Consider the following 12,675-nt stretch of genomic DNA (forward strand, 5'->3'; position numbering starts at 1 on the left):
ATTATGTTTATGTGAATTTTGTTTTAATTTAAAAAAGTACAGCAGCTAATAATAGAACAGAGGGAGAGAGGGCAGTGAAGGGCTACTCACTTAGCTAGACTATCAGCTGTATTTAAGTACCATTTGCTCACAAAATTACTTCCTAAGCAACAGAACAAGGTTTCAAAGTACTGCCAGGTGGCCATCACTGTCTTTGAAATAACTGAATAAAAGGCAAACATATCCTCTCTTTATTCCATTGAAACTTTCCTTTTTAGCACCAACCACACTATCCTTATAAAGAGCAATTATGCACCAACGTCCCTCCACATCAGTGGGTTCTGCAGCCTTGGATGCAACTGTCTACGACTGAAAACACTGACGTAAAAAAAACTATACAGACATGTAGACTTTTTTTCCTTGTCATTATTGTCTGAACATTACAGTACAAAAAACTACCAACCTAACATTTATATTCTACAAGGTATTATAAATGAGCTAGGGATGAGTTAAAGTGTGTGAGAAGATGTAAGTTATATGCCCATACCATGCCGGTTTCTATCAGGAACTTGGGCACTACAGATTTAGGGATCTGAAGGGGTCTTGTAGTCAATCCCCCCATGATTAACTGACTGCATGGTCTTTTTAAAACCATTCATCCCTTTTCTAAACTTAAATCTAGAATTCTGTTTTTTGATGAATCACAAATGAATTCCACCAGAAACGAGCTCCCAAGAACTTGGTAACAAGGGGAGTGAAATCCCAGACTTTCTTTCTAATAACTCAGATCCCTTAGAATCACAACCATTCACTGGTGGGGGCTGGAAGGTTCCTCTCTAGACTTCTGCCTTCCTTTCAATGTCTTATTGTTCCCTTTTATCTCATAACAATCAACTCCGAACAAAGAGCAAAGAAAACTGGCAGTCACAATAAAGAATTTAGCAGTCTCGATGACAGGCTGCCTCCGAGATAACCGATGATGTTTCAGGATTCCAAGGCAGCCATAAAAATGATAAAGACCTAATGAGTTGACACGGATCTGAACACGGGAGGATGATTACCTGATCTAATATGGTTTTCTTCTTCTTCGAGTCTGTGACTGAAGATAGCTGCATCTCACCCATCTTCTTCATCTTTTCATCCATGTCGATCTTCTGTTCCAGCTTTTTGATTTCTGACTTCAGGAGCCGGAGCGTGTCTTCCTTGTGGTGGTGTCTTGCGATGGCAGCTGCGCAGGCTGAGTGGATGGCTGTGATCCAGTTTTCCAGCTCCGTCTGGCTGGTGGTCTAGACAGGGGAGGGCACGAGAAAGAAAAGTTATATTAGGCCACTGCCAGAAATCAACAGTGAGTGCGTGCGTGCGTGCGTGCGTCCACAGGAGCAGAACCTGCAAGGCAAGATGTCAGGGCTAGATACCCCTGGGTAAGGCCTACCTGACTTTCCCCTCTCAAGTCACTGAAAAAGATAAAACCTCAAAACATAAGTCTCAGGCCAGAACCCCAACTTCACCAAACCCTGAACTGCCACCTCAGATGAAGCTGTCACTTGTGTGTCCACCTGCTATGTTGAAAGACCCTCTTGTGTAAACAACACTGCTGCAAGCCGGGTGCGGTGGTGCACGCCTTTAATCCCAGCACTTGGAAGGCAGGGGTAGGAGGATCGCCATGGGTTCGAAGCCACCCTGAGACTCCATAGTGAATTCCAGGTCAGCCTGGGCTACAGTGAGACCCTACCACAAAACAACAACAACAACAACAAAAACCGCAAAAGCAAACAAACACTGCTATATAAACAGCCTGGTTTCTGCTCAAGAGGGTCGCTGAGAGGCAGAATTTTGCTTCCAGACAGAACAGTCAACTATAAGATGTGGTCAAGGGCTAAGGAACACTGTGGTGGTCCCCCATACACTCATGTGTTCTGAGTGGTTGGTCCCCAGCTGATGGCAATTTGGGAGGTAGAGCCTTGCTCAAGGAGGTGTGCTGTTAGGGGGGCAAACTTAGGGGTGTTATCGTCAGCTCCCCTTTGCTAGAGTTTGGCTCATGTCTCCAGAGGTGACGTCCAGCCTCTGCTTATGCCATGCTCTCCCCTGGCATCATGAAGCTTACCCACAAGACTATAAGCCAAAGTAAAAAAATAAATAACAAAACATTTCTCCCACTGGCTACTTTCAGTGGACGGCTTCACCCCAGCAACACGAAGGTAAGTGTGACAGCAGTAATGTCCAGCAGACCACATCCAAAGCTCCTTCCTCAATTTCAAGCAGCTATGTCAAAATGAGGGTAGAGGAGGAGGCTCAAGGCAAGCAGGATTTACATCACCGTAGGGGCCACGACGGTCACACCCATAAATAGCAGCTACCCAGCAGTCTCCACATACTAAGAATGATTGGTTCTGGAAGAGCCCTGAGAGGCTGTTGGGTGACACACACCACCGTGAACTCCAAGTGGGACTAAAGTAAGGTAAAAATGGTTTGAAAAGAGAAAGCAGGAACAGTTTTGGAGACAGAGCTCATGTAATAACCTGTTATCAATGATTCACTAGGAAATCAGTTTACAGGTATTTGTGAGGAAGTACTCTCTCCTCCAGGCATTCTCATAAGCTCAAGGAAGTTTGATATGGGCTCAGAAGTTAGTCCTCTTAAAGAAATTATCTGCTCAGCCAAAAGTAGTGACAGACATTGTTCTTCTTTGATATACTTAATTTTCTATCTCACTAGGGGAATGATTAACCAAAAAAAAAAAAAAAAAAAACAAATCTCTTAACAAGACCCCACTAGAAAATTACTCAGTGCTAGCTGATGGTGGAAATTTTAGTCATGAGGCCACTTTAGATACTATTGTTTCTGAATCTAAGCAGTATTGAATTCCACCCGAGAATGACATCAAGCGTTACAAATGATGCCATGCAAGAAATCCACCTCATGGGCTAGGGAGATGGCTCAGTAAGTAACTGCTGTGCAAGCCAAAAGGCCCTGAATTCAGAACCCCCACACCTAGGCAGAATGTCAGGTATGCATGGTGGTATGTGCCTGGAACCCCAGCACACGGGGGGGGGGGTAGGGGGAGAGGGGCAGAAACGAGAGAGGCCCTAGGGTTTTCCAGCTATGCTGTAGATGAAGCAGTTCCGTGAGAGGTTCTGTCTCAAAGAATAAGGGGGAGAGTATTCAAGGAAGACACCCGATAGTAACCTCTTGTTTCCATGCAACTACACAAACCCATGTGACCACGTATATCCAAGCATGCACACACACAGCTCATACACACACTATCTCTCACACACATAGACACAGTGAAAACCATCTAAACGACCCAAAGGCTGTTAGGTTTATTAAAAGGGGGGGAAAGGAGCTGGAGAGATGGCTTAGCGGTTAAGGCGTGTGCCTGCAAAGCCAAAGGATTCTCCAGAACACATGTAAGCCAGACGCACAAGGGGGCGCATGCATCTGGAGTTCGTTTGCAATGGCTGGAGGCCCTGGCGTACCCATTCTCTCCTCCTCTCTCTCTGCCTCTTTCTCTCTCTCTAATAAATAAATAAATGCATTTAAAAAAAAATAAAAACTATACATTTGCCAGAGGATAGAGGGTTTCAAATGTGGAGACATTCTCTAACACGAGGAGCAGCAGCTGACAAGAAAGGGGCCTTGCTTTGTGTGGGCTGAGTGTGGGGAGGAGAAGAGATAAGGACTCTGAAACCACGTGTAAACACACTGGAGGTAAGAACTAGAGACCAGGGAATTATGCATATAAACATAAGACCCACTTGTCATTCTTAACTCTACTTCAAAGTTTTAATATTTATCTTCCCTTTAATAGCCACTACCATATACTACGTCCTTACCTGCCACTTTAAAAGTTATACAAAATACACATACCTTGAATCCCAGCACTTGAGAGGCAGAGGTAGGAGAGATGTCATGAGTTTGAGGCCACCCTGAGACTACATAGTGAATTCCAGGCCAGCCTGAGCTAGAGTGAAACCCCACCTTGACAAACCAAAATAAATAAACAAACAAATAAATAAAAGTGAACACAAGAAAAACTGAGTTCAAGATTCTCCCACAAATAAGAAACCACCATGCTCGGCCCTGCCAGGACAAGGCATAATGTTTGATCTTTGGATCTCTCCGTGCCTCAACATGAGAAGGTTCGTACAGGTAGGATCTTGTTGGACCAGTGAAGGCTGGCCTGGAATCCTTAATCCTCCCAGGTCAACATCCTGAATGATAGGATTATCAGTGTATAATACTGTGCTTGCCTATTCTGTTTTTTTTTATTTTAATTAATTGCATGTAGGAGTTACATTATTCCAAAGTTAAAAGCAGACCCCAAATGATTACATAATACAAGCTGTGGGTTTTTAAACCTGTGACAAGGGGCAGAAGGGACATTCTACTCATTGCAAGGAGATCTGCTTTGTGCTTGAGAGAGCCACAAGCACTTGAAACCCATGCACTCCGGCTAGTGCAGTCTCTACTGGGCACTGACATCTAGTCTCGCTCTGGTCACCCTGTAGCCAAATTACTTCTCCGTATTCTGGATGCTCAATGACAGCACCAGTGCGGACAAATTTCTTCCTTGATGTCTTCACTGTTTTCTTTTTAATCATAATGATAAGCAATCCCTTGAACAGCTCTCAGGGTCTCCTGCCGTTTGTTGAATTCTTCTACGGATAGAATCCTCAGTGCCAGCAGGAAGCAGCTGGTCATCCTTACCTGGATCAGCAAAGGGCTGACAGACAGGAGGCTCTGCAGAGTGGACATACCATATGATGCCTTTTCCTCGGTGCCAACAGCCTGAGGAAGTCAGCTGCAGGAGAAGGGGGACGGAGCATCGGGCAGTGAGGGGGCAGAAGGGGGAGGCAGCTGAGTCCCCAGTCACAGCTCACTAACTGGGCTGGCTGTCCTTTGTTTGTTTTTGTCATATAAGGGTGAGAGTCAAGTCAATGGAGCAGTGGCACATCTTGATCCCAGCGCTCAGGAAGCTGAGGTAGCAGGGCTGCCATGAGTTTGAGGCCAGTCTGGACTACAGAGCGAGTTGCAGGTCAGCTGGGGCTACAGTGAGATCCTGACTCAAACCAACAGACACCAGCAACAACGACAAAAAAAAAAAAAAAAAAAAACCAGCTCAGATGAAAAAGCAATCTGCTAAGTCTTCTTTTGTGAAGAAAGAAAAACCAGTAACTTCTAGTGCTGGCAAAGCTATGCGGCAGTCAGAAGCCATGCGCTGCTGGTTTGGGCTGCAGAGTACATGAGGAAGAGCCCGCTGAGGCTGGATATCTGCGCACCTGTGACCCACAGCGGCCCTCAGGGCGTCCACCCAGCAATGTGCTTTCATGTGCTCACCAAAATTAATGCAGCAGAATGCCACCCTGAACAAAACTGGAAACTCTTCAATGCTAATCACAAGGATGATGTATGACAAACATCATACAATGGAATGCTTACAGGGCAGGAAGAAGGAAGACATTTACCCACATGAGGATAAATCCCACTCAGAACATGGAGAAATAGAGCCAGGGAAGCAAAATCATGTGTTGTACACGTTTCTATTTACGTGAAGTACAATCAAAAACTAACACACGTTGAGGACTAGAGAAATGGCTCAGAAGTTAAGCGCTTGCAAATCCTGATGGCCTGGGTTAATTCCCCAGTACTAATGTAAAGCCGGATACACAAAATGGTGCATGCAGCTGGGGTTCATGCGCAGTGGCTAGAGGACCTGGCGGGCCTGTTCTCCACCCCCACCTCCATGTGTGCGTGTGTGTTGGCTTGCAATTCTCTGTTTTTAAATATTTTATTTACTTATTAGAGAAAGAAGCAGAGAGAGAATGTGTGCACCAGGGCCTCCAGCCACTGCAAACAAACATCTTGCATCTGGCTTATGTGGGGCCTGGTGAATCGAACTTGGGACCTTAGGCTCTGTAGGCAAGCACCTTAGCTGCTAAGCCATCTCTCCAGCCCTGCTTGCAATTCTTGTTTGTTTAGGTTTGGTTTGAGGTGTTTTGGGTTTGTATGTTTGTTTTTGTCTTTTGAGACAAGGTTTTCTATGTAGCCATAGCTGACTTCAGCTATGGCTACATCCTCTTGACTCGGCCTCCCAAGTACTGAAATTCCGTGCTTGGGCGACCACACCTGGCTGAGAGAGAGCGTGGTGTCTTTTGTGGGAGTTGAGGTAGGAAGGACGGAAAACATACACAAGAGTGTTTCATGTTTCTTCATCTGCCGCTAGTTATGTACGTGTGCGCCATGTGTGTACTCAGCCAAACACCATCTACACACACTTCTGAGTGTACATTATGCTTTAGTGCAAAGTTTTCTAAAAACACATCCTCCCATAATGCTCAAATAATCTAGGAAAGGCGACCAATGTACAGAGAAAGACACAAAAACCTTGACAATTAGGGTAGATGTAACAACTTAGCCTGAATATCGACCTCCACTAATTCTGTATCTCGCAATACTGTTATTTGATGGTTTTTATCTTTTTCTTTTCTAATACCAATTCTGACCTCCAAGCACATAGCTCACTGGGGGTCTTGAGCTTTTCTATCCCAGAACCTTGGGGGGGGGAGGAACCCTTCCTGCTGCCCAAGCCAGGAGTGGCCATGTCACTTATACTCACTTTTTTGTTGTTGTTTTGTTTTGTCTTATTTTATTTTTTGAAGTAGACTTTTGCTCTAACCCAGGCCAACCTGGGTGGCCTCTAGCTCATGGCGATCCTCCTGAGCGCTGGGATTGAAGGCGTGTGCCACCACACCCGACACGTCCTTTGAGTGTAAGTGAAGCTGTCCCTCACCAAAGCCTGGCTCGCTCCAAGATGCTTTGAAAAGGAGTCAAAACAATGTACTCTGAACCCCCAAGCAGGGTGACAACTTGATGTGTGTGTGTGTGTGTGTGTGTGTGTGTGTGTGTGTGTGTGTGTGTGGAACAGCAGACACTGGTTATTTTATTTAACCAAGGAGGATCCCTCCCGGGAAGAGGATGGAAGAGGGCAGAGTGCTGTCATTTCCAAGGCTCTGGGTTCAAGTCTCAGCACCATCGATCAGTAAGTGATAAAAGCAGTTGTTATAGGCTGAAGTTAAACACCCTCTATCCTGGAACTTACCTATTCAAGGTAAGCTGCCACAGGTTAGGGCCAGGACAAGTGCAGTGATGTGACAGGAGCAGTGTCGTCGTGGTGCAGGATGAGAAGGAGTTCTACAAACAGACGGTGGCAATGCTGTGCACGTGTGTGCATGTAAGCCTACTGAGCTGTGCCCTTACCTAATCACAGTCCGGATGGTAAATGTTGTGATGTACATTATATGGTAGTTAAAAAGGGAAAACACTCAAAAATAAGGCATACTCAAAAGGAAAAAAAATATGCCAATCCCCCAAAGCTAGAGAAGTACATGAGGAAAGGTTCATGAAAAATGTAGCCATCAGCCCTTTTAGCCATGAAGTATGTCTCAGCGCCTTAAGCAGTTTAAAAACCTGTCAGTGGCTGAAGGCATTTCCATTACAGAGAACTTTTACTCCCGCTGTCCTGTCTAAATGAAACGATGGTCCCTGCCACTCTCAATCCTTATGCTAAAGCAATTTCTAAGCAACACCAGTTCACTCTCTGCGCTCCACAGCAATGTCTGTCCTTTTGCAGCAACGTGGGGTGCTCTGTGCCGATGGGGGAGAGGAGGGAAAGCCGTGCTCACTGCTCTCCACAGCGAGTAAAGTGGAGAAAAGTCACAACAGTACACAAAGACAGTCACAGCAGAATGTTAACCTGACAAATGGGTTTCCAGGGTGGCCTCTCCATGGGCTAATTGACCTCCAGAAAAGATGGTTCGGGTCACTAACCTGGCACCAACTTCAGGAAACCAGGAAAGTGTGGTTAGAGACACTTGCTGTAAGTAAACAGTTTTCATCAGAATCCACTGGCCACACCAGCAGGAAGGAGGAGCTAAGCCAAAGGCACCTGCCTGACCACTCTCGCGGGCTGTCACCTTCCACCAAACAAAAAACAGCCGACAGGCAGGGAGAGTGAATTCTGTGATTCTGCCACTGCCTGCTGGGGATGCTATAAATACTAGATGAAGTACAGTGAGAGGAATCAAGAGTTCTCGCCAACAGAGGAAAATGATCAGTGACAATGTGCTCTGCATAAGAGCCCCTTTGAGTACACAGTCCGAAAAAGTCAGAACTTCATTAAGCATCACATGGATGGAGTCTCAGTTGCCCAGGACCCTCGGTGATTTCAGATCAATGGTTTGCATGAGTGGCAGGAAAGGAGAAATTCGTTCTAAACATGAAAACTTACTGGTGGTCATAGGCCAGACTCAGGAAACTGAAACGGCTAATTGGTTTAGAGTAGCATAAGAATAAATCAACAGACGGTCAGACCTTCCTTCCTTCCCTTTTTCTCTCTTTCCACTTTAAAAGAAAAGAATGAGGGGCTAGAGAGATGGCTAAGCAGTTAAGGCATTTGCCCACATAACCAAAGGATCCCAAGTTCAACTCTCCAGGACCCACATAAGCTAGATGCACAAGACGTCATATGCATGCAGAGTTCGTTTGCAATCGCTGGAGGCCCTGGTGCACCCATTCTCTCCCTCTTTCTCTCTCTCAAATAAATAAATAAAATAAAAATTTTAAAAACTTATCATTAAAAAGATTATTCATTAAAAAAGAATGAAAGCATTCACTTTTAAGAGGCTAGGTGAGAATGAATTTCCTGTGTGAATTCTTCAAAGGCCTTCTTCTCATTTGTTTTATACTTACCATATTTTAGGGGTTTTATCTATGTTAGTTTTTAACTAAGCAATAATTTTTAAAAATATCTTATTTATTTTCAAGAAGAAAAAATAAAGTTAGAGAGAATGGGCGTGCCAGGTCCTCTAGCCACTGCAAACAAACTCCAGACACGTGTGCCACCATGTGCATCTGGCTTTACGTGGGTACTGGGAAATCAAATCCAGATCCTTAGGCTTTGCAGGCAAGTGCCTTAACCACCGAACCATGTCTATAGCCCAACACAACAATTTTTAATATCTGCAAAAAGACCTTAATGTGAGATTCCCTGTTCCCAGATGTCAGACGACAGCAATGTTCCACTTCCTCTGTGAGCCCCTGCTGCCCCCCCCCCCCGTCACTTACGTAGAGGGGCTGTCAGTTCTGGGAAGGGAAGCACTAGGGACACTGGGGCAGCTGGCTGTAAGCAGGGGAACATGAGGAAGCCAGCCCCCGTGACTGGAAAGTACAGGTTTCATCTCTGGCAGAGTAGGCCTTGAGAAAAGACTAACCGACACTGTCCACGGTGGCCCCTCCACAGACGGCCACATGCCACCTGGTTAGGCTGCAGACCCCGCAGTAGCTGATCACGGGCCCAGACAATAGGTAAGTGGGTTTTGGGCATCTCGTTTAAATAACAGCAGAGTCGAGGATCGCTGCATGTGATGGACGCTTCCAGGGTGAGGGTCAGAGACCACAGCAGAAACACGTGAGGAGACAAGCAAGACCTGAAGCTCGGAAAGCCCTCCCCGGAACTACAGCATCCTCAGAGACCTGGAGAGCCTCGAGTCAGGAATAAACTAAAGGACAGGTGACAGTGACAGAGGGAGAAGGAGAAAGAAGACAGAGGATGAAGGAGGAAAAGAAGGAAAAGTGAATGTGGTAGTTTGAATGGATGGCCCCCAATATATTCAGTGTTTTATTAGTTTGTAGTTTGCATCTGTAGCCACCTGGCTGGAGGCCCTGTCACTGGGCGGTCTTAAGGTGTGGTGGGTTTGAGATTTCAGGCTAAAGATATGCAAAGTGTACCTAGCTGGAATTCCTGAAGTGTGCTGTGCTGTGTGGCTTTTGGCTGTGCTTCTCTCTCTCAGCTTGGTCCTGTGAAAGCAGGCCAGCTTCTTCTGCCATTGTGGAGCTTCCCCTGGATCTGTAAGGTTCAATAAATCCCTGTGCCCGGTCTAAAAGTTCATCTCAGAGAGATGTTTGCTACAATGAATGAGGGGAGGTTTTAAAATACATATATTTTATTTGCAAGCAGCAGATACAGAGAGAGAGAGAGAAAGAGAGAGAGAGAGAGAGGGAGAGGGAGAGAGAGAAGGAAGGAATAGGGACCTGCCAGAGCCTGTAGCCACTGCATAGGAACTCCAAATGCATATGCCAATTTTGTACATTTGGCTTATGTGGATATTGGGGAATCAAACACAGGTCATCAGGTTTAGCAGACAAGTGCCTTAACCACTAAGCAATCTCTCCAGCCCTAAGGGAAGGTTTTAGGAATGAAAAATAATCATGTAAAAATGTCAATAGAAGGCAGGTCACTGAAGAATCAAAACATCGCTGTGAGTCAATGATTCATCCTGCTTCAGAAGATGTGAGAACTAGAAATGGGAATGTGATCAGAGAATAAACAAGCAAAATGATTCCAGAAACATACAGAATGAGGGTGGGGAGATGGCTTAGCGGTTAAGGCGTTTGCCTGCAAAGCCAAAGGATCCTGGTTTGACTCTCCAGGACCCACAAGATGCACAAGGGGGCGCATGCATCTGGAGTTCATTTGCAGTGGATGGAGGCCCTGGTGTACGCCCATTCTCTCTCTCTCTCTCTCTTATAAATAATTTTTCTTTTCAAAAAAAGAAACATATAGAATGGAGACAGTTTCATTTTTTTCTGTAGGAAGTTAGCCCAGGTTATTTTCATGAAAATGAAGTTTATTTTTACAAGGGCAGACTTGAGATGCAGGTCTCTGAGAAGGACAGTGAAGGGAAGTGCCGGAGAGACTGCTACACGGGACCCCGGCAGCAGCCACAGGAAGGACCCAGAGCGGGGGAGGAGAGGCAGAAGGACAAGCAGACCTGAGCACGCTGCAGGTCTAAACCACCAGTGCTCCATCGCAAACAAACAAGCCCACTGGCCATTAAAAAAATAAATAAATAAAGGAAGGAAGCTATCAACTAAAAGAAAATACTAACAAGAAACTGTTCATGAAAAGAAATAAAATCACAGTATACTATTACACTTGGGAGCTATTATTTATATGGCCATAACACTATAATAAAAACGACTACCAATTTAATCATAAATTTTCACAAAGCTATAGAAGAAGACAGAGAAAGGTGAATTTGTACATAATATAGCTAGATATTTATCCCTAACAACACAATGTCAACATAATAGTATCCTCTTATTTGCAGGGAATATTGTAAGACTCTCCGTGGATGCCTGAAACTGCAGATAGCATGGAATCCTATATACAAAATGTTTTTCCTTATATATGCATACATGTGATAAAGTTTATCAGTCAAACACAGTAAGAGATTAATAGCAGTAACTACTGATAGAATGGAATATTATTAACAGAATATTACAAGTTATATGATCTTATGAGTTGCTTATATCTGGAATGGTCTGTGTAATATTTTCTAACCATAGTTCACAATGAATGACTAAAACCACAGAAAGCAAAACTGAAAATCATGAGGAACTACTGAACCTAACATCTAAAATCCTCCAAGAAATAGCAGTTGTAAGGTAACAAGGGAATGGGGCTGGAGAGATGGCTTAGCAGGTAAGGCACTTGCCTGCAAAGCCAAAGGACCCAGGCTCGATTCCCCAGGGCCCATGTAAACCAGATGCACAAGGTGGCACATGTGTCTGAAGTTCATTTACAATGGCTGGAGATCCTGGCACGCCCATATTCTTTCTCTCTCTCTCAAATAAATAAATAAAATATTTTTTTAAGTAACAAGGAATGCATAAAATTCCAGAGTAAGAGAGCAAAACCACCTGATAAAATAGCTGTGTTCAAGCTCAGCATAGTGTTGCACACCTTTAGTCCCAGCACTCAGAGAGACTGAGACAGGAGGATCATCACAAGTTTGAGGCCAGCCTGGGGCTACAGATTGAGTTCCAAGCCAGCCTGGGCTGGAGTGAAACACAGCCTCAGGAAAAGATAAATAAAAAAAATGGTTGAGCTCAGTTCCTCTTGGGGGATGTGATTAATGGGGGAAGGTATGCAAGGGGAAGAAATTTTCATGATGTCTTTGAGATTAATTGAATTTTTCTTTCTTTCTTTTTTTTTGGAGGGGGGCGCTTTTCGAGGTAGGGTCTCACTCTAGCTCAGGCTGACCTGGAATTCACTGTGTAATCTCAGGGTGGCCTCGAACTCACAGCCATCCTCCTACCTCTGCCTCCCAAGTGCTGGGATTAAAGGCATGTACCGCCACGCCCGGCTTAATTGAATTCTTTTAAAGTAAATGTCCAACTTAGTTTGATGCAAATTTAAAATGACATAAAAAAAAAAAAAGGAAGGCACTCTTAGTGACATCAACATGACACAAATCACATACAAATACCCAGCTCAGCCACAATGGCACCTCTTACTACATTCTCTTGGGACGTGCACATCTGCACGCACACACATGCATATCACACACCACACTACACATACTCTACACACAGACACACACACCAATAATAAATAAGTTAATTTCTAATAACTGGGGACATCGCTCCTGGGTAAGAGCTGATGCTGGGTACCTCCAATGGGGCAGAATGAGTGGGTGGAATGAGGAGACTTCTAAGAAATGAAAGACACTGACTGTGTGGCAGAGGGAATGAGTACAGCCAGAAGCCCAGCGCAGGCAAACCACATGAAGGCAAGACACCAAGCTCCGGACCATGTCTGAAAATAAGGACAGGGAGGATGGCTTGGAGGTC

The 12,675-nt window shown here is 44.9% G+C and overlaps 1 protein-coding gene across 3 annotated transcripts in view; it reads right to left on the reverse strand.

Moving 5' to 3' along the window:
* Tiam1 (TIAM Rac1 associated GEF 1) overlaps positions 1 to 12,675 on the reverse strand; it is a 304,202-nt gene that overhangs the window by 108,685 nt on the left and 182,842 nt on the right. For all 3 annotated transcript variants that reach the window (XM_004654435.2, XM_045150639.1, XM_045150640.1), the window contains exon 7: positions 1,041 to 1,265. In XM_004654435.2, the coding sequence (XP_004654492.2) occupies positions 1,041 to 1,265 (225 nt within the window). The remainder of the gene's footprint in view (positions 1 to 1,040; positions 1,266 to 12,675) is intronic.

This window comes from Jaculus jaculus, chromosome 5 (assembly GCF_020740685.1).
Source record: "Jaculus jaculus isolate mJacJac1 chromosome 5, mJacJac1.mat.Y.cur, whole genome shotgun sequence".
Lineage (NCBI taxonomy): Eukaryota > Metazoa > Chordata > Mammalia > Rodentia > Dipodidae > Jaculus > Jaculus jaculus.